Source organism: Herpailurus yagouaroundi, unplaced genomic scaffold, assembly GCF_014898765.1.
Source record: "Herpailurus yagouaroundi ecotype Mexico unplaced genomic scaffold, PumYag 142, whole genome shotgun sequence".
In the NCBI taxonomy this organism is placed as follows: domain Eukaryota; kingdom Metazoa; phylum Chordata; class Mammalia; order Carnivora; family Felidae; genus Herpailurus; species Herpailurus yagouaroundi.
The window spans coordinates 61659442-61683501 of NW_024412397.1; the positions used below are offsets into that span (position 1 = coordinate 61659442).

The window sequence follows — 24060 nt, forward strand, 5'->3', positions numbered from 1 at the left end:
CTGCCTTAGCATTCTAATAATTAGAGAAATATAGTATATAAGTACACAGTTTGGTACTCTAATTCTGGCCATAAATTGTTCATTTTGTGAATCTGCTTTTTGGGTACTTCTGTAAATCATCTTGAAGTTAGCATATATATTTTTAATCCTTTTAATATATGCCCCATTTTCTTGTGTTTTTAATTATGAGTGATTATTTATTAGGTGACATATCTTTGGATATTTCATATTTCTTGTATAAATAAGAGTGACTATTCAAAACACATGGGCAACATAATACCCCCAATTATTTCTGTTCACACGAAATATTTCCAAAACCACAAAAAAACCCAGGGATCATTTCTAGAAATGCCATGACTTAATTGGAGCATGGTTATAATCAAGAGGGTGTGTGTGTGTGTGTGTGTGTGTGTGTGTGTGTGTGTGTATGTGCGCGCGCATGCACACGTGTGTGAAACAAATACCTTTTTATCCGTTTTTTATCCATTATGTCATCCTTCAGATGACAGATACTCTTCAATGTATTTTTGTTTTTGTTTTTCATTTGAAAATGTCTGTGTTTTGCCTTCATTCCAGAAGGATATTTTCACAAGTTAGAGAATTCTGGGTTCGTAGTCTTTCCTTTCGTACGTTTAAAGGTACTGCTCCACACTGCGTTCTGGTCTTCATGGTTTGTGGTGACAAATATGTAGTAATTCAAATACTTGTCTCCCTGTATGTACTGTGACATTTTTCTCTTGCTGCTTGCCGTATTTCTTTACCTCTCACTTCCGGCATGTTGGTTATCATGTGGCAGGGAGTGGTTTCCTTGAGTTCATCCTCTTTAGGGTTTACTAAGCCTATTGAATGTGTAAATTATGTCTGTACCAAATTTGGGGAAGTTTTAGCTATTATCCTTTTTTTTTTTTTTTTTTTTTCTGCACCAATCTCTTTCTCTCTTCCTTTGATAACTCTAAGGACACATATGACACAAGTGATAAGGCTTTTGAACTTCAGGTCCCTGAGGGCCTGTTAATTTTTTTAATCTTTTGCTCTCTGTTACTCATCTTGCATAATTTCTATTAATCTTTTTAAGTTGACTGACTCACTCCCTTGTTATCTGTCTTCTACTATTAAGCCCATCCAGGGAGTTTTAAATTTCAGATACTGTATATTTTCAGTTCTAAAATTTTATTTATTTATTCTCTGCTGACAACTTTGATATTTCCATGCATTCAAGATTGTTTACCTTTATCTTGTGGAATGTGGTTATAATGGATGTTTTAAAATAATTTTTTAATAATTTCAACATCTGGGTAATTTTAAAGTTGACCTTATTATCTTTTCTCTTGACAATTGGTCAGATTTTCCTGATGTTTTGTATGTCAAGTAATCTGAGATTGTATCCTGGTCACTTTGAATATTATGTTATGAGACATCAGGGTCATGTTAAAATTTTCAGACAACTGTCGATTTGTTTTTATTCGTGTCTGTGTTTTAGCAGGCAGTTAGTCTCTTTGGTTTTACGTCACAAGTTTATCTCACGTTCTGTGGGTGGTGGTACCAATATCAAAATCTTTGCTTTTCTTTTTGGTTCTTCCCTGCATATGCAGCACTCAGAGATTAGTCTGGTACTTGAGTAGTTCGTTGCATCATAGTTGAGTTCTTAAAGGTCTTGTGGGTCCATTCCACGCATGTGTAATTTGGGCGTGTGAACAAGACTTGTGCTGATTTGTAACAGAATTAGAGGAACTCCCCTTCTGGCTTTCTTCTCACCAGTATCTCCTCTTTAATCTTTACCTCGTGGGGGCAGGAGGTGGGAGTCTTTAGAGGTCTTCAGGGCAGTAGCAGCAGTGAAGCTTTGCAACTGGAACAGTCTTTGGTGCAGGATTAGAGGGAAAAAAACAGTTTTGAAAGAGTCTATGTTTGATGGTATTAGATGTAATTATTATGCTGCATTTTATTTAGATAAAGGAATAATAATCCCCTATTCAGTTCGTTCAAAAGAGTATATATACACAGTACATGCACACACAATAAATGAAAACCAAAAGTTTGAATAAAAAATGTTTTGAGGGGCACCTGGGTGGATCCGACTCTTGATCTCAGCTTGGGTCTTGGTCTCGGGGTTTTGAGTTTGGGCCCTGCATTAGCATCTGCGCTTGGTATGGAATCTACTTAAGAAAAATAATAAGGGTGCCTGGGTGACTCAGTCAGTTAAGCACCCAACATTGGCTCAGGTCAGATTTCATGGTTCGTGGGTTTGAGCTTTGCATTGGGCTCCATGCTGACAGTGTGGAGCCTGCTTGGGATTCTCTCTCTCCCTCTATCTCTCTCTCTGCCCCTTTCCATTTGTCCTTTTTTTCTCTCTCAAAATAAATAAACTCAAAAATTTTTTTAAAAATGGTAAATCTTTTGAAACCGAAAGAAGATGTGAGCAAAAATGGCAGAGAAGGTAGCTTTCCCTACACAGCATGAGGTAAAATTCAAGAAAAAAAATAGAACAATTTTTTCAGAACCGTAGAAAACAGTGAAAGATTTACAATGGCCAAAGAAATGTTGAATCAAGAAAAAGGTAACTTAACGGCAGGATAATTTTTTAGCATTTTTATTTGCCTTTGCTCGCTGCCCAGCCCCAGCATGTTGGCAGTCCCGAAGACAGCTGCCAACATTACCAATGTGGGATCCTGGTCCCTGGTTCCAGAGGGAAGAGAGAAGACCTATTCTCAAAGACTTGTTTTCGTGTGTTCTAATATGTCTGGGGCTGCCTGAAAGTCACTTGACTTGTTTCACCCAATTCAGAAGTCGCTTAAAGCAGAAAAGACCAGCCATTCCTCAGAAACCTTGTGAGGCAAATGAACAACTCACAGCTGCCTGTTTCAGAAGGTTACAGCCGAGGCAAGCAATAGGGTGCTGAAAGCCTGGGAGTAAAAGCTGAGAAGTAAAATTCCCAAATTTCTTTGGGAATTTTTGGCATCCAAAAGTGCCCATGTATACTGGGGAATATAGAAAGTTATATGCATGCTAAGGGCAGGATGCATACTCTGAAAAGACCCGAGAAGACCCCAAGCTTTCACTTCTGTAAGGTCTCTAGTCTCAGCGCAAGTAGGAAGTGAAGGTTAAGGCAGAATTGTAAGCAGCCTCCTCCCTCTCTCCCACTCTTTCTCTCACCATTCACGGTCCCTGATATTTAAAAACACTTCTGTGTGAACACTAGTGAAAGACAACACAGAGGAATGGACCACACATAGAAATGGATATGTATTTCATGAAAATTAGTTTAGAAAAGTAACTAGGTGCACCTTGCTGGCTTAGTCAGTAGAACATGTGACTCTTGATCTCGTGGTTGTGAGTTTGAGCTACACATTGGGTATAACGATGACTTGAAAAATATAGAACCTTAAACAAAAGAAAGAAAAGTAACTAAACATACAGCTATAGCTGCAATCAACAAAAATAAATTCTGAGGGGGAAGAATCTGGTTTCCAGAATTATCACATGGTAATATTCAAAATATCTAATTTTCAGGATAAAAGTATGAAGCATTAAAAGAAACAAGAAAACATGACCTGTTCACAGCAGAAATCAACAGAAAATTTCCCTGAGGCAACAGACCTTGAACTTACTAGACATTTTATGTTGCCTATGTTGTATGTGTTCCAAGAGGTAAATGAAGTCATGCAAAAAGAACTAAGGGAAATGCAGATAATTTCTAATCAGATTAGAGGAAATAAATAGAGAGATGGGAATTATAGAAGGTAACCAAACAGAAATTCTGAAACTGAAAAGTATAATAGCTAAAAAGAAAAATAAGTTTCAAAGGGCAGATCTGAGCAGGCAGAATAAAGAATTAATGAACTTGAAGATTGGTCAGTTTAAATTATCCAGTCTAAGAGCAGATTTAAGAAATAAAGAAAAATGAACAGAGTCTAGGAGAATTCTTTTTAATTTTTTTTAAAGTTTATGTATTTAGAGAGAGGAAGAGGAAGAGAAAGAGATAGAGTGTGCAAGTGAGCGTGAGTGGGGTAGGGGTAGAGAGAGAGGGAGAGAGAATTCTAAGCAGGCTCCATGCTGTCAGTGCAGAGCCCGACACAGGGGGCTGAAACTCACGAACTGTGAAATCATGACCTGAGCCAAGATCAAGAATTGGACACTTAACAGACTGAGCCACCCAGGTGCCCCTAAGAGAATTATTAGCCACTGTCAAGCATATCAACACACACATAATGGGAGTCCCAGGGAGAGAGGAGAGAATGAATGGGCCAGAAAGAATATTTGAAGAATATCAAAACATGACAAGTTTGAAAAAGCACATGAAACTACACATTTGAAAAGTCAATAACTTCCAAGAGGAGAAAACTGAATCCCATCATAATCACATTGTCAAAGCCAAAGGCAAGGAGAAAATCTTGAAAACAGGGAGAAAGAAATGACTCACCACAATCAGGGAAACTTCAATTAGATTAAGAGCAGATTTTCATGAGAAACCATAGAAGCCAGAAATGTGATACTTTGAAAGTGCTGAAAGGAAAACAAAAAGAAAAGAAAACTGTTAACCAAGAATCTTCTATCATGCAAATTTATCCTTTAGAAACAAAGGAGAAGACAAAAATCCCAGATAAACAAAGACTAATGTGTCACTCGTAGGTCTATCCTAGAAGAAATGCTGAAGAGAATCCTTCAGGCTGAAATGAAAAAAACATTAGACAGTAACTCAAAGACATTCAAAGAAAGGAAAAACTCCAATAAAGATACTGTGTAAACATAAAACACAGTATTGCTGTATCTTTGGTTCACTACTTCTCTCTTAATTTCCTATATGATTTAAAAGACAAGTGCATAAAGCAATAAGTATAAATATATGCTAATAGGTACACAATGTATAAAGAAGTAAATTGTGACCCCAACATAAAGAAAGGATGAAGCTGTATGGAAGCAGAGATTTTGTATAATATTATATATATATATATACACACATATTTTTTTTAATTTATTTTTGAGAGAGAGAGAGTGCGAGTCAGGGAGGGGCAGAGAGAGTGAGACGCAGAATCAGAAGCAGGCTCCAGGCCATGAGTTGTCAGCACAGAGCCTGACTCGGGGCTCAAACTCACTGAATTCATGAACCATGAGATCATGACCTGAGCTGAAGTCAGATGCTTAACCAACTGAGCCACCCAGGCACCACAAGATTTTGTATAACATTGATGCTAAGTTGGTAACCAGCTCAAACTGGATTGTTATAAATTTAGGATATCAACTGCGATCCCTATGGTAATGAATAGGAAAATGTCTAAAAAATACACACACAAAAGAAAGTGAGCAGGCAGTCAAAATGGTACCCTACAAAAATCAATTAAACACAAAAGAAGGAAGTAATAGAGGAAGTGAGGAACAAAAAGGATATAAGACAGACAGAAAAAAATAGCAAAGAGACAGAAGTATATCTTTGGTAATCATTTTTTTAAATTTTTTTTAACTTTTATTTATTTTTGAGACAGAGAGAGACAAAGCATGAACGGGGGAGGGTCAGAGAGAGGGAGACACAGAATCTGAAACAGGCTCCAGGCTCTGAGCTGTCAGCACAGAGCCTGACGTGGGGCTCGAACCCACGGACCGCGAGATCATGACCTGAGCCGAAGTCGGCCGCTTAACCGACTGAGCCACCCAGGCGCCCCGGTAATCATTTTTATATAAGTGGTAATCATTTTTATATAAACTCTCCAGTGAAAGGCAAAGATGGTAAAATGGATAATGAAACATGATTCAATTGTATGTTGTCTTCAGGAAACTCACTTAAAGTCCAAATACAAAGTTGGTTAAAAGTGAAGAAGATGGAAAAAGGTATTCAATGCAACTAATAACCAAAGAAGTGCAGAAATGGCTACATTAATGTTATACAAAACATACTTTACATAAAAAAACTGTTACAAAGGAAGCATTCTATATCAATAAAAGATCAATTCATCAAAAACATATGACAATTGGGGCACCTGAGTGGTTCAGTTGGTTGAATGTCTGACTTGGCTCAGGTCATGATCTCATGGTTTGTGAGTTTTAGCCCCGCGTCAGGCTCTCTGCTGTCGGCGTGGAGCATGCTTCAGATACTCCGTCCCCCTCTCTCTCTACCCCTCCCCTGCATGCTATCTCTCTCTTAAAAATAAATAAAACATTTAAGATATGACAATTATAAACATGTACTCACCAAACAACAGAGCCCCAAATATGGGAATCAAACCTTGACAGTTTTGAAAGGATAAATAGACAATTCTACAGTTGTAATTGAATATTTCAGTAGATCACTTTCAATACTGGAAAGAACACCTAGGTAAGATCAATAAAGAAAAAGAGGACTTGGACAATACTATAAACCAATTATATATATACAGAGAGAGAGAGAGAGAAAGAGAGAGAGAGATCACTGCCCTGAGGAGTAAGAGAACACATAACTTTCACAAGTTTACATGACATAGTTCCAGGAGAGACCATATGTTGGGCCATAAAAGAATACTCAAGAAAGTTTTAAAGATTGAATCATATAAAGCATCTTCTCAAACTACAAGGGAATAAAGCTAGAAATTAATAACAGAAGGAAAAGTGGAAAATTCACAGATACATGGAAATTAAATAATGTGTTCTTAAAAACCAGTGGGTCAAAGAGATAATTACAAGGGAAATTAGAGAATCCTTACAGACAAAAGAAACAGAAGCACAATATACCAAAATTTATTGAATGCAATTAATTGAGAATTTGTTGAATCAACAAAAGTTGGTTCTTTGAAAAGATCAACAGAATTGTCAAACCTTTAGCTAAATTCACAAATCTAAAGTGAGACAAGATGTAAATGATAGAATCAGAAATGAAAGTGGAGACAATACTACCAACCTTACAGAATTAAAACAATTATATGTGGGGTGTCTGGGTGGCTCAGTCAGTTGGGTATCCAACTTCAGCTCAGGTTTGTGAGTTCGAGCCCCACATCAGACTCTGCTAACAGCTTGGAGCCTGGAGCCTGCTTTGGATTTTGTGTCTCCCTCTCTCTCTGCCCCTTTCCTGTTCACACGCTGTCTCTGTCTGTCTCAAAAAAAAAGATAAATGTTAGGGGCACCTGGGTGGCTCAGTCGGTTAAGCGTCCGACTTCAGCCCGGGTCACGATCTCACGGTCCGTGAGTTCGAGCCCCGCGTCGGGCTCTGCGCTGATGGCTCAGAGCCTGGAGCCTACTTCCGATTCTGTCTCCCTCTCTCTCTGCCCCTCCCCCATTCGTGCTCTGTCTCTCTCTGTCTCAAAAATAAATAAACGTTAAAAAAATAAATAAATAAATGTTAAAAAACATTTAAAAAATAATTATATGTGAGTTCTATGAACAAAGATACCCCAACAAATTAGATAACCTAATTGAAATGGTGAATTTTCTAGAAACATAAATATTACCAAAATTGACACAAAAAGGAAACAGAGAATGTAGAGAGACTTATAAAAGTAAAGAATTGAATCAGTAATCAAAAACCTGTCAGCAAAGTCTTGTACCAGATAGCTTCTCTGATAAATTCTCCCAAATATCTAAAGAAAAATTAACACCAATACTTCTCAGTCTTTTCCAAAAACTAGAATAGAATAGGAGGGAATATTTCCTAACTCATTCTGTGGTACCCGTGTTACCAAGTAACAAAGCCAGAGACAACACAAAAGGGGAAAAAAAACAACAAAACTGCAATCGACTATCCTTTATGAATACAGATGTAGAAGTCTTCAGTGAAATACAAGCAAAAATAGCACTTTGAAAGGATTATACATTGTGACTAAGTGGAGTTTATTTTATCATGCAAAGATGGTTCAACATAAGAAAGTCAATCAGTGTAACACACAACATGAATAGGACAAAAGGGAAAAAAATGACAATCATTTCGATTGACCCATATTTGGCCATTAAAGAAGTAAGTTAAAATGAGGCCATTAGAGTGAGCCCTAATCTAGTCTGTCTGGTGTTATAGAAGGGGGATGTTTGGACCCATAGAGATACCACAGATACATGTACACAGAGAAAAGACCACGTGAGGGCTTAATGGGAAGGCATCCACCCGAGGGCAAATGAAGCAGAGAGGCCTCAGAAGAAGCCAGAAATTGCTGACATCTTGATCTTAGATGTCTTGCCTCCAGAACTGTGAGAAAATAAATTTCCGTTGGTTAAGCCACCCAGTTATGGTAGTTTGTTCTGACAACCTTAGCAAATGAATACGTCCATCTACTTTTACAGTTGCCAGTCAACATTGTACAGCAAGTTCTGGCCGAGAAGTTGGGTGAAAAAAAGTAAAAGACTACCAAAGTAGAAAAGAAAAAGTAAAACTGTTCTTATTTGCAGATAGCATGTTCCTACATATAGAAAATTTCAAAGAATCTACAAAAATACTACCAGAGTTAATAAAGAAATTCGGCTAAGTTTCAGGATGCAAGATCAACACACACACACACAGACACAGACACGTACACGCACAAAAGATCAATACACAAAAATCAGTTTTGTTTCTGTCCATGGGAAATGAACAATCTGTAGAAAAATTAAGAAAACAATTCTGTTTACATTAGCAAATCAAATAATAAAATACCTACCGATAAACTTAACCAGGTGAACGACTTGTACACTGAAAATGCCAAACATGCTGACACAAATTAAAGAAGATTGAAATAAAGGGAAAGATATCTTGTACTTATGGGTTAGAAGATTTAATATTCTTAAGAATGTCATTATTACCCCAAACAAGCTGTAGATAATGTGCGAATCCAATGAAAATTCCAATGGCCTTTATTTGCAGAAATAAAAAAAGCTAATCTTCAAGTTCATATGGAATTGCAAGGGGTCCCAAATAGCCAAAACGGTTGAAAAAAAGAAGAATCAAGTTTCAGCACTCATACTTCTACTTCCTGATTTTAATAGATTTTAATACTCCAAAGCTACAGTAATCAAAACAATATGGAATTTCTATAAGGATAAAAGTGTAAGCCAATAAAATAGAATTGAGTGTTCTCCATAGAAGATGTGCAAATGGCCAACAGGTACATGAAAAGATGCTCAACATCATTAGTCATTAGGGAAATGGAAATCAAAACCACAATGTGATACCATTTGACATCCACTAGAATGACTCATTATTATAGTAAATAATAATTTAAAAAAATCAGAAAATACCAAGTGCTGACAGAGATACGGAGAACTTGAAAATCTTGTGCATGGTTTGCAGGAATGTAAAATGTGGGAATAGCTTGGCTGCTCCTCGAAAAGCTAAATATATAATTACCATACCATCATATGCAATTCATTTCCTAAGTATGTACATAAAATAAGTGGAAAAAGTACTCTAACATAAATACATGTACATACATGTCCACACCAGCACTGTTCACAGTAGTCAAAAGGTAGATACAACCTAAATATCCATCAACAGGTGAATAAATGAAGAAATGTTCATACATACAAAGGAATAATACTCAGCCATAAAATGAGTGAAGTACACACACAACAACATGGATGAACCTTGAGAACATTATGCTAAGGGAAAAGAAGCCAGACGCCAAAGGCCACGTATTGTATGATAATATTTATATGGAATATCCATAGAGACAGAAAGCTGACTTGTGGTTTCCAGGGAGAAGGAAAAGCAGGAATTGAGAAAAAGTAACTGCTTCATGGATGCTTTTGGAGTGATGAAAATGTTTTGTAAAGTATGTAGAAGCAATGGTTTCACAACACTGTGGATATACATATAGAATATATGTATATTCACAATGTGAACCAGGATTATCTTAAAATAGGGAGATAAAATCAATTGAATATCTCTCAGGTCTACGTTCAACAAACCCTTAGAAGGATTTCTCGGTAGCCCAAGAGAAGATCCCATCAAAACCTGCACAATATTTATCTTTGAGGCAAAACAGTGTCTTGGGAAATTGTTTATGTGTCGCACATATGCCATCTATATATCACAGGCAATATTTATATATTATGTACATAATATATGTATAATATATAAATCAAGAAATGTTACTGTAAGGGAATATTTGATAAGTAAAACCCAGTTATTCATATCATAGAAGTATACATTATTTGACTGATCTTGAGAAAATTTTATCTCTGTGTGTTAATCCTTAGTTGTCCCTAATGAAAGCAATAAAAACTACAGTAGAATTGAGAAGAAATCAGAAGATTAATTCCCTTCCCTTCTGCTTCCTTTTATTTTAAGCTTTTCATTTTCCTAAAAGGCTAATAAAATTTAACTTCCTTAAGCTATGTTTTTAAGTAACTGACCACATGCCAAAAGTATATTATGTCAAAAGTTAGAGAAACCTGAAGAAAATGCATTTTAGAATGAAATGTACATTTTAGCTGTATATATATTTTATGTTTATGACATTTTAAATCTTTATGCTACATTTTTTTTTGAGGGGGGGGGAACTGTTCCATATTTTCCCTGAGGGTATTTTATGGGCTCCTCTGTCTTAGGTCCACGCAAGCAGCATTCACTAATGCTTCCACGTCAACATTAGAAACACAGAAGTAAATACCCTGAGCTCAGAGCCTGGGGAGAGCCATCGCCCCAGCAACCATGGCAGTGGATGGGGGCGGTTAACACAGTTGCTGAAAAGAGTGAGTTAGGACATGTGTGTGGTTTCTCACTTTGCCTCAAAGATAAATATTGCCCAGGTTTTGATGGGATCTTCTCTTGGGCTACCGAGAAATCCCTCTTTCCTGTATGGGTTTGTTGAAAGTAGACCTGAGAGATATTCAACTAATGGTGTCTCCGTATTTTAAGGTAACCCTGGCTCATTCTTCTTTCCCAACATCAGATTAGTAATCAAGGCAGTGAGACTGTGGCAAGCAGTTTTTTAACCACTAAAGAAGGATTTTATGCTGAAATGAGATAATGTAACTTTTGGTTAGATCTTAAAGATGTGTGTGTGTGTGTGTGTGTGTGTGTGTGTGTGTGTGTGTGTAACACAAGTATACTTAAATATAAAATTATATGCATTGTATTATATATATAGCTTATGTATTTATCATTATGTAAATATAAAGATATAATTTATTTATACATACAAATTCATAAGTATACTACATACTTATCAGGTATATATTTGTCATATAAATAAATTTTATTTGTACATAAAACTTTATAGTTTCAAAGGCCTGGGGGGTCCATCTAATCAGTTCCCCAGAGTTGCATGACCAGAGGCAGGCCAAGGACCAGAATGTAGACCATCCAGTCTGGCACCTACCTAGTCCTCTCCAGAGCAGAGTTGCAGAAGTGTACTCTTTAATTCACAGAACAGTTTTATTTTAGGATTATTCAGAGAGCATCTCTCATCCCCCATTCTCATTCCTATTCCTGCCTCCCCATAGGAAACTCCTTAAATGTGTTTTAGACATATATTTAACTATACATAAACACATTTGTGTTAAACATATATGTTATTTTTCCAGATCTGTGTTCTTGGTTAATCTGAATTATTTTGTGGTCTGTGTCCCGCAAAATAATTGTCCCATTTTGTTTCTTATTATTTTTAACCCATTTTTTTTTTAAGATCTACATAGGTGGGTCTACTTTCATGCACCTAATGGTTGCACATATTTCAAGATGCACATTCAGCACATTTTTACGTATTCATCTCTTGACTGGCAGAAAATTAGAATATCTCCAAATCTCTGCTGCTACAGACAAGGATGATGAATGTTATGACTCAAGTCCCCATGTAGACCTGTTGCAAAAATTTCTCTGGACTTTATAACTCAGAATGTGGCTGCCAAGTCAGAGACTGAGGCGTACTTACGTACTGACTTCCAGGAAGGCTGTACCAATTTCACGCTATTACTGTAATATTGTTTCCCCTCGGAAAAAAACTCAAACTCAATATTATGGAAATATATACATATATATATACACATACATATATATACACACATATGTATGTATATATACATATACATATATATACACACATATATATGCTTATGTATTTATAAATATATAATTTATATATAAATTTATTTATAAGTAAATATATAATTTATATATAAACATATATAAATTATATATTTACTTATGTTATATATAATTATATATTATATATGTTTATATATTTATTTATAAACATATTATATATGTTTATATATATATATATAAATTTGAGAGAGAGAGAGCACAGGGGAGAGGGGCAGAGGCAGAGAGAGAGAATATCCCAATCAGGCTCCATGCTCATGCTCAGTGCAGAGCCTGACATGGAGCCCGATCTCCTGACACTGGGATCGTGACCTGTCGTGAAATGGAGTCAGAAGCTCAACCAATTGAGCCACCCAGGCACCCCAATATTATAGATTTCATAATTTTTGCTAATATGATGGGTGTAAGGGGTGCCTGGGTGGCTCAGTCGGTTGAGAGTCCAACTTCAGCTCAGGCCATATCTCACAGTTTGTGAGTTCAAGCCCCGCATCGGGCTCTGTGCTGACAGCTCAGAGCCTGGAGCCGACTTTGGATTCTGTGTCTCCCTCTCTCTCTGCCCCTCCCCTTCTCGCTCTCTCTCTCTCTCTCTCTCTCTCAAAAATAAATAAATTAAAAAAATTTTTTTTTAAATGTGATGGGTGTAAAATGTTAACCCATTTTTGGTTTAACTCTAATGACTTAAATAATGTCTTTCCACTTTTAGTTTCTCTGTATAAATATATTGCCCTCTCAAGTTTTCCCTTGTAAGACCTATGTAGATGTTTTGTTCACTTCTCTCTTGGTTCAGTGGTCTTCTTGTTGATGTTCAGGCATTCTTTGTCTATTGAAATATTAATCTCAGTAATGTCATCTCTAATCTTAGATGCCCCAGCTAATCATCTGTCTGTGAATTCTATTTATAATGGTGTCTATTGAATTTTCTATTTTAATGTAGTCAAACTCATCTTTATTTATTTATTTATTTATTTATTTATTTACTTACTTAATTTATTTATCTTTATTTATTTTTATAGCCTATATTTTGGGTCTTATGTTAGAGGCAATCTCCATGGAAATCCAAAGCACAGAGTTATTCTTCCATATTTTCATCTATTGACTTTAGAATGTTATCTTTCACATTTAGGTCTTTATTTACTGGAAGATCACCTTTATGACAGGGATTCAGTATTATTTTTATTATTTTTTTATTGAAGTCAATTTTTCACCTGCTAGATAGCCTATTCTTCTTCTCTTGGCTTGTGGGGTCAACTTTGATATTCATCAAGCTCATATAAGTAAATTAGTTTTTTTTTTTCTGAATTCTATGTAGTATTCCATTTGACTTTTCTTCCTTTCTGTAAGGGAACTAAGTTTCTGTTTGTTTTGTTTTAACTTCCAGGTTTAGAGCATACCTTAATTGTCTGGTAGGACAAATAAACCTCACCCATTTTTTATCTCAAAATTTCAAAATTGGCCTGGCAATTCTGAGGTTTTTGTTCTTCCAAATACATTTTTAAATAAGTTTGTTGAGTTCTTCAAAAATTCTTTTCTTATATATTTTGGAATATGTTTGTTGATGGCCTGAAAGTTTCTCTCTCTTCTCAGACTGGTTTTCAAGACTATCAACTGATTGAATCAGCCCTGCCCAAATTATCAAGGATAATATCCTTACTTAAAGTCAGTTGATTATGCACTTCAATCATATCTCTAAATTCATGACAACGTCTAGATTAGTGTTAGATTAAAAAGCTGGGGACTATAGTTCAGCCAAATTGATACATTGGCAAAACCATTTAAAAAACAGTTTTGGTTGCTAATTTAGTTTGTATCTTGTTTTCTATTTGATTATTGTTAATATAAACGAAGTATATTGATTTTTATATGATGATCTAAATCATTTTCTGAATTCTTGTATTCTAATAGTTGGTCTGTGGCTTCACTTTGGCATTCTATATTGATTATATCATCTACAAATAGTTTCATTTGCTCATATTGTCTGCAAATAATTGTAGTTATTACAATTCTTCATTCTTTTTCTTATCTTATAACGTTGGCCTATGCACCCAGTGATATGTTAAGTGGTGGCAAGGATAGCAAGTGTCCTTGATCATTCTCTGACATTAATGTATGTCTAAAATTCCACCACAAGTAGATTGCTTGTTTTAGCTGTGGTGTAATACCTTCATCATATTAAGGATATTTCCTTCTATTCCTAGTTTATTGAGTGTTACTTTCTTTTACCATAAATAGAATTTGACTTTATGAATGCTTCTTCTGCATCCATTTAGAAAATTATATCAGCCCACTGGTGTGTGACTTACACGTATGCATTTGTTAATGTTAAATACTTGTGTCTCTGTGATAAATAAACGCTAGCTCATTATTATTTTCTTAGTATAGTTGACACAAAATGTTTATTAGTTTCAGGTGTACAACATAGTGATTCAGTTTTTCTCTGTGTTCAAGTGTAGCTACCATCTGTCACCATGCAATGCTATAATATATACCATTGACTATATTCCTTATGCTGTACCTTTTATTCCCATGACTTATTTATTCCATAACTAGAAGTCTGTGTCTTTCACTCCCTTTGATCCATTTTGCCCGTCCCTCTACCCCTCTCCCTCGAAAGCCACGTTTGTTTTTGTATTACAGGTCTCTTTTAACCCCTAGCTTAATGTGATGTATTCTGTTTTTACTCTGCTAATTCAGTTGGTTAGCAAATATCTTTTTTTAATAATTTGTGTCTATGTTCATAGGTAAAACTGGCTTCAAATTCCTTTTTATTTTCTAGCCTTGTTTTATTTTGAATTTAAAGTTACTCTAACTTTGTAAAATATTTTGGGCAACTTCCCTTCTTTTCCTATTTTCCGAAACTACTTTGATAAGATAGTTTTTTTTTCCCCTTTAACTTTGGCAGAGCTCTCTTATAATACTTTCTGGGCCAGGGGCTATTTGTGGTCCATTTTGTGGTAATTTGTCATATAATAAGTAGGAAAGCATCGTTCTTTCACATTGGATTTTTAATCAGTGTTAATTGTACAATTTTACAAAGGGAAGAAAATACCTTTAGCTTTAAACTAAGAATTAAGAGAGTAATTATTACACTTGACACACTTCTGGGTGTGTCTATATAATAGATTCGGCAGAAACAGAATCCACTTGGAATGCTGCAAAGGTCAGAGTGAGTGTGTTGCATCTGAAGCGCCCTCACCGTCTCTGTGTTTCTTACCTTCTAGGACATACGGGCCGGTTATTAAAGTCTCTGTGCTTCACCAGTCTTTCCTTCCTGTTGCTTCACATCATTTTCCACATCACGTTGGCCAGTCTGGAAGCTCAACATCGTATCGGACCTGGTTACAACTGTGAGTGTTATGGTGATTTTTTCTTCATATTATGTATGAATAAAGCTGTGTGCTGTAATGCTTATAGAAATCTGTACAACAATTACATCATGAAATCCACAATCATTTGTGGTCATTTGGCAATCCTGTATGAGAAATACATATAAGGAAACTGTCATGGAAAATTACAAGTAAAGTACTTAATGAATGTTCAACAAAAATTAGGTATTTGGGCCCTATTTGTATGTTAGACATTATTAGTGGGCTTAATCTAAAAAAAACAAGAATATATATATATACACACATATATATATATACACACACACACACACACACACACACACACACATATGTGTATGTATATATGTATATATATGAATATATGTATATATATGTATATATGTATATGTATATATACACACGTACATACATACACACGCACATATATACACACACACACACACATATATATGGTGACTATATATGTATACATATATATATGTATATGTATACATATACATATATATATGTATATGTGTACATATATAGTCCCTGGAGCATATGGTACAGCTAGTGAAGCAAGACATATACAGTTTCTAACATGATTAACATGAGTACAGAAATTGAATAACTTATGACTGTGACCTCAGTCCTATTCTACTATTCTACCTCTATACTATTCTACAGTATAATGTAAGATTTCATATAACTTTATGGGAAAAATGTAGTGACACAGAGTTTCTTTTTTTTTAATTGGGAGTATTTTATTGCTACTCACAGGGAAATAGTATGTTTGTATGCATTATATTTTGAACTTATGATCTGAGAAAGTCAACATATATATTCATCTAGGTGATATCATCTTTCCAAAAGTAACGTGCTATCAGATAATTTGACTTCAGTTTTTATAGGATGTGTGACTGTCATTTGAAAAAACAGAAGCATTTCAAGTAGATGGAATACATTCCACCTGTTTTAAGTTAGGCCTAAAGAAACCCTGAGATATTTGAAAAAGATTATAATAACTGTTTTAAATTGTTAGTTTTTCTTTGAGGAACCTATTTGTAGGTTTTCAACTTCCTGATTTTTCATAAAGGCAACCACAAGTGATATGAAGTAAACCTATCCTTTCCTGTCAAATAAAAAAAAAAGGTCAAAATTCTTCATGAATCAAAGACTGTTAACATAAATATAGTGAAATATTCTTTAGCAAAATTCATATTTATAAATTATTCAGTATCCTTCACCACCTAACTTTTAGGAATCTACAGTTTACAGATCTAAAGTTAGTATTCATTTTGGCCATTTTATTGAATTCAAAATTCATTGGATACCAATGCCTATCAAAATGGTTTTGATTTAAAAATCTATGATTGAAGATATAGTTCTTGCTTTTCAAATTGAGATATAATTCATATACCACAAATTTCACCTATGTAAGGAATATAGTTCAGTGGTTTTTGGAGTGTGCAGCCATCCCCGCTATCTGATTCCAGAAAATTTTTATCACCCCAAAGAGAACCACCCCATGCATGGAACAGTTATTTCTCGTTCCCTTTTCACCCAGCCCTAATTTAATTTCTGCCTCTGTTAGGTTTACCTGTTCTAGAAATTTCATCAAAGAACTGTGTGATATGTAACCTGTTGTGTCTGGCTTTTCTCACGTAGCATGATGATCTCAAGGTTCATCCATGTTGTAGCATGTATTGCTGTTTTGTTCCTTTTCGTGGCTGAAGAATATTCCACTGTTAACATGGATTGTTAGCAATGTTGTTTTGCTGTTTGGCAAAAGTCAGCTCATTATTCAAAACTTGAAGAAATAAAGTGTTTAAATCATGACACTTTAGTTCCTTTAGTTATGCTATAATGATAAAAAGCATTTATTACATTTGGCCAGGTTCAGATCTTTTTGGACTTAGGAGAAATGTCAGAAGCTGTATTTTCTCATGTGTTTCCATCACAAATCCTTTGGAGATTTCTTAAGAAGGCATTCGTAGGATCATAAGGAAGGTTGTCTGAATAAAAGACTGTTTCATGAATAATGAGTTGTCTGCCACTGGAAGTATTTAATCACAGGATATATTACAACTTATCAGATTTTAAAATTTTGAGTTTATAAATATCTTGCCCATTTCTACTGAGCGATATTGTGGAAACAACTGTACCAGAGGGTGTCTAGATTAGGAAATGCACTTCATCATTTCTTCTGACCCAGAGTCTAGGTATTTCTGGTTTTTTTTTTAAATCAAAATGATGATTTGCCACAATTCTACAAAAGTCAGAACACAAATGTAATATGAAATGTTAAAACAGTATTCCCCTTTCCACATTTATAAATATATTTACTCTATGTATGGCCTCCCTTATGAGGTAGACACAGAGACAGACAGACAGGAAGACATACAGACTTACACACACACATACACATGGAAATTTGTTCCTCCCTTGTCTCCTCCTTCCCAGGCAAGGATCCAAATTGCCTGGATCCTGTGGATGGGCCCTGCATTAATGCCATGAGAAGTCCACACTTCTCAGTGGTGAAGGTATGGAGGCCATCTTTGGTGTATTCAAAGCTGGCCTCTTGACATAGCATTCTGTACAACTCAACCTTGAGTTAGGTCTGCCTTTACTAACCTCACATCCTAAATATTTGGGCTTGTAGATACCAAGATATTTCCATGTGTCTGTCAGAGATATTTTTATTCATGCACAATTACCTTCTGCTGTCATTGTTCGATGCAGTGTAACTTGAATATGTCCTGATCTCACATCCTGCCTTCCCTTCCTTTTTTGACATCTCCATACAAAAGCTCTATTCTGTTCCACAGAGAGCTGATATAATGGAGGTCATAACAGTAAAGTTTATTTCTACCACGTTAAATTCTAATGTGAAGTTTGTCCCTACAAAAGTTTATATTGCAATTTGTAGTTGCAGTATTTTTGATGAGGTCACCAACAGAGAAGGGATGCGCTAAAGACTGCGTTAGAAAAAGGAATTTGAACTCTGTGCTTTCAGTCATAAGCCCCTTGAAAGTGAGTTTACAGAAATCATAAATTTCTTCTGAAAAACGAGTGATGCATGTAACACTGTTGGCTCATCGGGTGTTACAGAGTTTTTTGGTCCAGTTTCGTGTGTAGCATTTAAAAGCAATACATTCTTGAAAAGGGATAAAAGGGACAGGCAAACAAACTTCAGAGCTTTGCAAACTAGGTTAGTCCAAAATTGACACAGACCAGGTTTTCAGCCTCGAGCATTTTTTAATGATCAAGTTATATAAACTCCAGAAAATACTGTTAGAGTGGGTAATGGAAACACTGACTTTTAATTTAGAGTTGACTTCACTTCAGTAATGTTATTGTTCCTTGACCATTTGGAGTTTCGATTACACCATCAGAGTTGTAAACACAAACCCAGCTAGTTTGATATCCCACATTTGAAGGGTAGCCCTTTTTTGGCATCTGTAGACACAAAGCAGCAAAATTTCAAACAAAAAGACACAACGTGTCTTGGCCAGCATTGCTGTGCATTTTGAATGCTTTCTCTCGGCTCAAGACATTGGTAAATGAAAATGCAATAGCCCACACAGGTCAGATTTCCCAATCATATTCAAATTCAAGACCACCATGTGCTCATTTATATGTGTTTAATTTTGTTTTCCTACCTATTCCTTTCCCCATTTGAAACTCATATACTCTTACCCTCATTATAGCAAAAGCTCCCAGGATCCCTCAGGAATCTAAGACACATGTCTGGGGGACAACAGTAGCATTTATAAATATTGAGTCATTGAAAGTTCTCGTTCCCCTAGAGCCCTGTGAATATTAACTGGCAGTAGTAAAGAGTTTTTCAAACCAGCCTATTTAGTTTCTGACTAGCTGGCAGGTTTGTTAAAGGTGCCATTGTGCAGACCTGAAACGTAACCCCCACACCCCCTCTTTCTCTCTCTTTCTTCATTTCCAAAATGGTGCTTATAGGTAAGTGAGGAAATCTATGGGGCAGGGGAGGGGGGAACCCGTGTAAATTTTCCTCAAACATGTGTTGTGCCGCTTACTAAAATATTTTCATTCCATCAAACCTATATTATTTAAATAAATGTAAACCCGGTTTCAATTATGTCATTACAGATTCCATAGAAGTAGTTTGTTTGACTCACTGGTGGATGTGTGGCAACATTAGTGAAATTTCAAGGCCAGTCTGGCTTCTTGTGCGGTGCTAAAGCACGTTATTGATCGGAAGGACCTTTTGAGTTTGAAACTCTGAAGGAGAAATCGGTGGTGATAATAGGTGCTATTTGTAGAGCGTCTACTAACTGGTAGGCCCCAAGGATCATTACGTTCCCTTTCTAATTAATGATTCCTTTTTCTTGTCACAGATGAGCCCGGATATCCTTAAGTAGGGCACTCCATACTCATGGCCCTGGTCCGTTCTCTGAGCAAATCTTTAGGGTAGGTTAGGGTCTGCAGATGGCCAGCTGTGCATTGCCTATGGGCACCCCCTGAAGAGTTGAGTGGGAGCTGCCATCCACTCCAGGCTCTGAGAGCCAGGCTGGAGTAAGCCGGATGCAGGGGATCATTTTATTGCCACAAAGAGGCAGTCTGCTGGCCAAGCCTTGCCCCGGTGGGGCTGTGCCTTTTATGAGCCATCTGCCCCAAGATGGTGCCTTTCTTTTGTATACATGCGGTGTCTGTCTGCTGGTGGCGCTGAGGTAGGGATGAGGCTAATGATGGATGAGACAGGGGTGAGGAGTGAGCGTGACGGTGAAGAAATGAGCAAGTGAGTCATCCACGCTGCCACACGTCTGTACTGGGATCTGAGCACTGACCTGCCTGGCTTTCCACTTTCTTTCCTTATTTATTTTTTTTTTTTTTTCTTAACGTGTATATGTTTACTTGGGGAGGGCAGGGGTAGAGAGAAGGAGAGAGAGAATCCCAAACAGGCTTCATGCCGCCAACACAGAGCCTGATGTGGGGCTCAAACTCGGGAACTGTGAGATCGTGGCCTGAGCCAAAGCCAAGAATTGGACGCTTAACCGACTGAGCCACCAAGGTGCCCCAACCATCTCTCCTTCTATTTGGGGAACTCCTGATTCCCCATCTATTTAGGATTGTGTCCTCCATCGCACTTTCTAGGACTTTGGAGTAGTCTAGTTTCAAGGGATTTACATATGTTTCTGGTATGTCCTCATAATATTTCCTTTGCTTTATTAGATTGCAGCATTCAGTTAGAGTCTTTCCTCCTGAATGACAGAGGATCAGATCAACTGCTTTCTCCCTCTTTTGGGGCAGAGTGGGGGAGCATCTAGAGTTCTGATTTTCCACACTAAGAGCACAGGAAACTAGGCCTAGAAGCCCATTGACCAAGACGTTATTATTGGCCTTAATAGTACTTTATCCTGATGCTCGTCTCTCCCAAAACATGAGGGTCTCCGTGCTGAGACCCAATATATGAAACATTAACATGGGACAAGAATACTGAGGGACAGATGTGGGCCTGGCAGTTCGGCATCTCATCGGATGGGGTGGGTGCATGGAGTGGGCCATTCTTATAGACATTCTGATTTCTGGTGCCAGTGCTGACTTCGCTCTTGGCACATGTAGACAGAATCATGCTCATCGTTAATCGTGCTAATTGGAGATAGACCCTTAGATTTGCAGTCATCTGATGAGTCCATCCTTGTAGAAGTAACCTCTGTGCATAGTCTTTATTTTTTACATTTCACACAGTACTATGGAGGAAAGAGTGAATATTTATGAAGTGGGAGGGAAAATATGTAAAAGGAAACGATCCCTACACTTGCTTTACCAGTAATTTTGGAAGTTACTTTCTGCTGCTTGCTTTCTTTACGTAATTCTTTTTTTTTTTTTTTTAATGTTTATTCATCTTTGAGAGACAGAGAGAGAGAGCATGAGCGGGGAAGGGGCAGAGAGAGGGAGACACAGAATCGGAAGCAGGCTCCAGGCTCCGAGCTGTCAGCATAGAGCCTGACACGGGGCTCGAACCCACGAACTGGGAGATCATGACCTGAGCTGAAGTCAGACGCTCAACTGACTGAGCCACCCAGGCGCCCCTCTGCTGCTTGCTTTCTTATTGAAGTTAGCCTGGAGTCGCCAACAGGTGACATTGGGGAGAGACTTGATTCTCCTCATTCTTCTCTTCTTCTCTCCCCTGACACCTTCGTGAATCGACAAACTGCCCCTCAATACAACAGTTAAAAAAAAAAAAAAAAAAAAAAAAAAACAACTCTGGACCAAGTTCCCTGGTCATTTGTGCCAGGATGAGGGTACTGGTCTAATTTTCTCTTAACTAAAATAGTCTAAAAGCGTCTGGATTGTGCATACACCTTACGATTGCATTTATTGTAAGTGCAGTTAGCCTTAGGTGTTATTTCCTTCAGTCCCTGGTAATTGAGGCAGCTTGCTTTTTCCATCCCCCGACATGCTTAGGCACGTGCCAGCCTGTGATAGAGCCTGGCGCTCGTCACTGTGGGCAAGGAAGGCTGTTCCAGTCTAAGACTAATTTATGATCCGTACTCTCTGGATGGGAAGCATTGCTGAAAGAGAACTCTAGCAACCTGAGATTTGATGGCTTCTACTTTCTTGGAATAACAAATGCATTCAGTTTTTACTGCCAAAAGCCAGAATTCTCCAGGCGAGAGGAAGGATTGAGAGGGTAGCACCATGTGGGAGAGAAACCCCATCAGGATGAGAATCTCTTAGGCCAGTACCTTGTTGATACCCTGATTTCTCTTGGACTAATAGTCATGCAGTGACGTTCGGTTTACGTAGTGTTTTTCAAATAGAATATTCGTTTTATTGTGAGAAATATTTGGCATGAGAATTGTGTACACTATTCACTACTGGAGCAGAGGCAGGATCTTACGTGATGGTAGGTAAGTTACTCATCTCTGTGTTTCAGCGTCCTTGCTTGTAAATGTCTGCCATCTCAAGGCCTGTTTGTGGCGGTTGAGTTAATACAGGCAATGCCCTTAGAACAGTGCCCAGCCCATAGCAAGTGCTCATTAGGTATAAGCTATTATTACTGTTGTCACTATCATTAGATAATGATAGCGCAGCTATCATGTAGCACAGCTACAAGGTGACAGAAATTTCTCAGAACTGAATCCCACCTCCAAATTATACACAGTCACACGGATGCACCTTCGAAATTATGAAATGTGTGAAACTTACATGGTACCAAATAATACTGTATTCCAATCTTTATCTTAATTGCCTACTAATTCTGTTACATTTGGATTGATGCGACTCTACCCTGTGTGGTCGAAATCATGGCTAATAGGGTGAAATGGTGCTGATTGGAAGGTGGTGTCAATGACACGTGTCTTTAGTGACCCTCCAGCCTCCTTCAGTACTGTTTTTTCCCCCTTTTCTTCAAGAGCACCTCCCCCCTTGAGGGATCCCTGCCCCATGGCTGTACTGCTGGGTCTGGCCTGGACTCGGGAATACATCAGAGCCCTCTCCTCATTCCTTCCCTGCCCTGAAGCTTGTCACCCACCCCATGCCCTCCAGCATAGAGGGATAAATACTAACATATTCACTGTTTACTACCTTTTCTATGTTACAGAATTTTAGACAAGGCAAAGGCTGAAAATGTTAGGAAGAGAAGTGCTAACTTTTGTTTTGTTTTGTTTTGGAAAACTAAACGAGCACTTAACTCATATTATCCCACTTAATTCCTCCTATGTCTCCTAAAACATAGTGGCTCTCGCTACCGTGGATGTGAGGACTAGAGGTGAAGAGTGTCTTCCGTTAGGTCACTCAATTAGTGGGAGAACCAGAATTCAAACTGAGGTGTTTCGGACTCCACAGACCACATCATTTCTAATGTGCTGTGCAGCCTTGTAAGTGTGTGGGGAAAACTTTATGGAGAAATGGGGCTTTGGCTAATTAGATTTTGAGAGGTAGATAAGACTAGGACGCACACTTTTTGGAAGATCTGTTGAGGGAGAGGATAATTAATCAATCGCACTTACTCTAGGTAAAGCACTAATGGTTGGTAGTATGTTTTACTTGGTAAATATTGGTGTTTAAGAATATCTTCACCCCCAAAAGCGAACAATGTGGACTCTACAGAGGCTTCCTGGTTGGGCGCATGGATGTACGTTTGCCACAGGGAATGCGTATTTCCTGGTCCTTCCGGATCTACTGTCCCTGTCTGCCTCACCTCCTGTGGATCCTCTATCAGCTTGCTAACAATGGAGGCCTTCTGGTCTGTGAGCGGTTTTAATCTGTATTTATCAAGCCTGAGAAAATTGGAGTTTTGTTTTGTTTTTTCCTGAAGAGGTAAATCAGTCAATAAATCAAGATTATGTGGGCTGCGTTTCGGTGCACGGACATCTACTTCCCTGAAATGTGAATCTCTGAGATCCTGGGTCCTGAGGCAGTTTCCAGAATGACACATAATACCGTCTGATCTTTTCTTTTGAAGACAACAGTCTTTCAAATATTTGAAGGCAGCTGTGATATCACATCTAAGTATTTGTTCCAGGTCCATCCTGAGTCCCTCCCCTGTGCTATCTGCTCAGCTGGTCAGCGTCTTGTGTGGCTGATCAGATAAGAAAGCGTCAATGTCTTATCAGGTGGGGAAACTGTGGTTTCAGTTTCCAGAAACTGATAACAGACCTCACAGGGCTGTGACTTTCCTTGTTCTCGAAACTGTCCTTTTTTGCCATCAGCTAAACTTATGGGTCTGTCATGGATTGTATATTTGCCATGTAGATCTTTTCTCACCTAAGATATCAGATCTATTTC

General features: G+C 37.4%; 1 protein-coding gene across 1 annotated transcript in view; it reads left to right on the top strand.

Moving 5' to 3' along the window:
- Window positions 1-24060, top strand: part of PIEZO2 (piezo type mechanosensitive ion channel component 2) — a 456739-nt gene that overhangs the window by 148183 nt on the left and 284496 nt on the right. Inside the window, 1 exon segment of the mRNA XM_040479417.1 lies at window positions 15187-15312. Within this exon segment, the coding sequence (XP_040335351.1) occupies window positions 15187-15312 (126 nt within the window).